Source organism: Octopus sinensis, linkage group LG5, assembly GCF_006345805.1.
Source record: "Octopus sinensis linkage group LG5, ASM634580v1, whole genome shotgun sequence".
Lineage (NCBI taxonomy): Eukaryota > Metazoa > Mollusca > Cephalopoda > Octopoda > Octopodidae > Octopus > Octopus sinensis.
Window position 1 is genome coordinate 123169986 of NC_043001.1, and position 5000 is coordinate 123174985.

General features: G+C 35.5%; 1 protein-coding gene across 1 annotated transcript in view; it reads right to left on the reverse strand.

Moving 5' to 3' along the window:
• The window catches only part of LOC115211596, a 451114-nt gene that overhangs the window by 43058 nt on the left and 403056 nt on the right, over nucleotides 1-5000 (reverse strand). Inside the window, exon 5 of the mRNA XM_029780168.2 lies at nucleotides 1185-1421. Coding sequence (XP_029636028.1) covers nucleotides 1185-1421 — 237 coding nt within the window. The remainder of the gene's footprint in view (nucleotides 1-1184; nucleotides 1422-5000) is intronic.

A 5000-nucleotide genomic window follows, 5' to 3' on the forward strand; every position in this document is an offset into this window, starting at 1 on the left:
TACATGATTTTATGTATTACATATTGTACAAGCCTTACATTTCGTTATTTTTTATAACACCCATGACGGTGTATTGGCAGAATCGGTAGAGCGTTGAACAAAATCCCTTATGGAATTTGTTCCGGAACTTTAGGGCCTGATTAAAATCTCGCCTAGGTCAACTTTGTTTGACATCAATCCAAGGTTGATAAAATAAAGTATCAGTCGCCTTCTGAGGTCGATAAAATAGCTGATCTTATCAGAAGATGGTACTACACCAGCTAAACAATGAATTAAATCTAAAGCTTTAAATCGGATGAGATTCTAAACAGTTTCCATTCACCAAATTTCATTCACAACACTTAGGATCAACCCAAGTCTATGATAAAATAACCTTGTCCAAGATGCTGAGAAATTGTATTTATTGAACATTGACCTACGTGGTTGCAAAGTAAACAACTTAAGCTAAATGGTTATGCCAGAGCCTGGGTTTCTTAACCGCATAGGCATACCTGACCCCTTTAAGTAAAATTTTACTTTTATTATGGCAGAATCGTAAGAGCTTCGGGAAAAAAAGAAAGATTTTCAGCTTTCGTTCTCGTTCTTTTCAAATCCTGCCGAGGTCAACTTTGCCTTTCATCCTTTCAGGGTCGATAAAACAAGTACCAGTTGAGCACTGGGTTTGATATAATCGGCTTACCCCTGCCCTGAAATTGTCGGGTTGGTGCCAAAATTTGAAACCCATATTATTGTTATTATTATTATTGTTGTTATTATTATTATCATTATTATTATTTAGTAGTCTTATTTTTATCACGTGCTTTCACTGCACTACCGAGCGCAGTGAAAGCCCATGATAAAAATAAGACTAAAAATAACAACAACAACAACAACAATAATGATAATAATTTATTTATTTCTTTATTTTCAACAGGGGGCTGAACATAGAGGAGAGAAACAAGGACAGACAAGGGCATTAAATCGATTACATCGATTCCAGTGCGTAACTGGTACTTATTTAATCGGTCCCGAAAGGATGAAAGGCAAAATCGACCTCGGTGGAATTTGAACTCAGAACGTAACAGCAGACGAACTACCGTTAAACATTTCGCTTGTCGTGCTAACGTTTCTATAGTAATAGTAGTGGTAAAAGTGATGACATAGATTAGAAGACATAGGTTGATGACATAGGTTGGATAACTTACAGAAATGCTTTGGTTTTTCTTCAATAAGTTTCTGCTGAAGGCAAGAAGTTCGTTTCATCACACAAAGGTTTGTGTGAAGGATTCCATCGGATCCGCATACGGCGATATCGTGGCCTTTTCGTTCCTTGGGATCCTCATTTTCTTTCTTGCAGTCGAAATCACAGTTGCATTGGAAGTCTTCTGAGTCATGATCACAAACTCCGCCATACTTGCAGTTATATGAATTGCACTGGTTCTCTAACATGAAAAGAACAAAGAGGATGTTAAAATATATATTTGGTAATAGGAAGAATACATTCTCCATAAAGTAAGGTATAATTAAGCGAGGTATTTTTCTTCAAAAGTGCAAAAGAAACATATATGCATAGAAATATGTATCATATGGGTCTACGACAATAGACCCATGTAATTTCATAATATGGAAGACGAGAAGGAAAAAGCTAACTTGTGATATACATTATTAGTATACTCATACAAATACATTAATATAAAATTATATAAAAAAAGATTGATAACGACTTGATCTCTAAATTAACGAGGAGGTTGTTTTGGAACACAGAATACTGCGTTATTTATCTTGCGAGGGTCTCTCACAAGGACTCATGGCGCATAAAAGCACACATAGTTATATCGTTGGCAGACGACAATAGTCTGATACGGCCCCCAAAACAGCCAGATCCCGTGATTTCAGCCTGTTATGAGTTCCTTAGCAATAAATGTCCAGCAGCGTGATAACAGTCGAACCTCACGTCGACGATTTAAAGAATCTCATTGACTATCCGGGCACTTGTGTTGCAAATAGCCAGTGTCTAATTTTTTAAAAATAATTAATTGCGACAGAACTAATATTAATACCAAAAAAGTAATCTTTAGATCCAACTTTACGATATAATTACATGTCCTTTTATATATCATGAGTCATTATGACAGACCATCTCGAGATAAAAGACGTAGTATTCTGTGGTATAACACAAGCTCTAAGTTATGTTGGAAATCAAGATTACCTTTTGGTATTAATGCTACTCCTGTCGCTATTGATTTCTTTTTAATAAGCTCACTGGCTATTTGCTACGCTAGTATCTGAATAGACACTTTGATTCAATGGAATTGCCATGTTATTTGAGCTTAAACGATTTCCGAGAACGCTATATTAGCCTGCCCAAATTACTGCACTATCTGATCATGAAACGTAAAGTAGCTCATGTATATCTTCATAATTCATTATATATATATTATATATATATATATATATATATATATATATATATATATATATATTATATATATATATTTATATATATATATATATACATACATATCGCTGGATTGAGTACTTCTTTTTGCTGATCCTGTCAAGAAACTAATAGCACACTATATACATACACACACACGATATATATGTTTATATATTATATAATGTATATGTGCATGTATGTATATATATATATATATATATATATATATATATATTACACATACACACACATATATATGTATATAAGTATAAACCAGATTAAGTACATAAATATGAAACAAGATGGGAAAATAGTACTCGAATACTGGAGGTAGAGTAATATGCTTTATTATTAAAGGTGTAAAAACATCACATAAAATTTACAAAACAATGCTACCCCGAGTTTCACATTCCTGTTCATCGGACAGTTTTGATTCTCAACTGGAACGCGAAACTCTCAGTAACAGTTTTTTGTGATTTTCTCGTGTTTTTTTATAATTTTAATAATAAAGTATATATATACGTATACTCTTTTACTCTTTTACTTGTTTCAGTCATTTGACTGCGGCCATGCTGAAGCACCGCCTTTAGTCGAGCAAATCGACCCCGGGACTTATTCTTTGTAAGCCCAGTACTTATTCTATCAGTCTCTTTTGCCGAACCGCTAAGTGACGGGGACGTAAACACACCAGCATCGGTTGTCAAGCAATGCTAGGGGGACAAACACATATACACATACACACATATATATATATATATATACATATATACGACAGGTTTCTTTCAGTTTCCGTCTACCAAATCCACTCACAAGGCATTGGTCGGCCCGGGGCTATAGTAGAAGACACTTGCCCAAGATGCCACGCAGTGGGACTGAACCCGGAACCATGTGGTTGGTAAGCAGGCTACTTATCACACAGCCACTCCAATGTTTGTTATTTTCATAATTTTTGTTTCATTCCGATGCAAGCAAAACACAATGAGTGACAGACGCTCGATGTACGAGCGCACCTTTGATGCAAGTCTGACGAAGTGCCAATCTAATGTTTAAAATCGTAAATTTTACATAACTTTTCACATGGAACTTTAACGTGAATTGGCATTTTAAAGAGAGTTTGTATAGAAACAACTGTAACTAGTCATTAAAGTCGTGACAAACACTTTGTCATATTTGCATTATCTGTGTGTATATATTCATTATATATATATATATATGTGTGTGTGTGTGTGTATATATGTATATATATGAATATATATATGTATCTATATATCCATATATATATATATATATATTTGTATATATATATGCATATATATGTACATATATATATATATGCATATATATATATGTATATATGTACATATATATATGCATATATATATATATAATATATATATGGGTATATACATATGTATATATATATATGTATATATATATGGATACATTCATGTGTATAAAAATATATGTATATATTTATGGATATATACATATGTGTATATATATATATGTATATATATATGTATATATATGTGTATATATATGTATATATATGGATATATACATATGTGTATATATATATATACACATATATGTGTATGTGTATATGTGTTTGTCCCCCTAGCCATTGATGAGATTGACACAAACTCAGCTGCTGGACCTGATGGATTCCCAGCGATCCTTCTCAAATCGTGCAAACGAGCCCTTGCAAAACCGCTACAGCTTCTTTTTCAGAGCTTTCTTGCAAGTGGTAAGCTCCCAGTCAAACTGAAAGAGGGGGTAATATGCCCTATCCATAAGGGAGGTAGCAGAGCAGATGCTAAAAAATTTAGGCCTATCTCTCGACCTCACACATCAGCAAAGTCATGGAACGAATAGTCCGTCAGAAACTAATCATGTTCCTTGAAGAAAATGACTTACGTCTGTCTGACACCCAGCATGGATTTCGACAAGGTGAGGCTGCCTAACACAGCTCCTGCAACACTATGATGGGGTGTTGAAACAGCTACTAAATGGCTCAAATGTGGATGTAATATATCTGACTTTGCAAAAGCCTTGATAAAGTCGACCATGGTATGATCTGTCACAAACTGCGTGGTCTCGGCATAGGCGGGAAACTTGGAGAGTGGCTGCACAACTTCCTAAAAGACAGAAAACAGGCAGTTGTGAGCAATGGAGCCACCTCCAGGGAACGCAAATAACAAGCGGTGTCCCACAGGGCACTGTCTTGGGGCCACTGATGTTCATAGTGCCCTTTCAGACATGCCTTCAGTTGCTACGATGACCACCCTTGCTAGCTATGCAGATGACACAAAAGTCTCCCACGCAATACAAACCCTGAAAAATATGCGCATCTGCAACATGAGCTGGACACAATATAACAGGTGGGCTGAGGACAACAACATGCAGTTTAATGCAGGTAGTTCCAGGCCCTGCGCTACTGGCACACAAAGGTAAATGACGTGAAGACTGGATACACTGGCCCAGGAAGAATTGCAATCCCTGAGTCAAAATCAGTGCGTGACCTGGGCATTGACATGAGCAATGATGCATCTTTCCAAATGCATATTGCTAATCTGGTGAT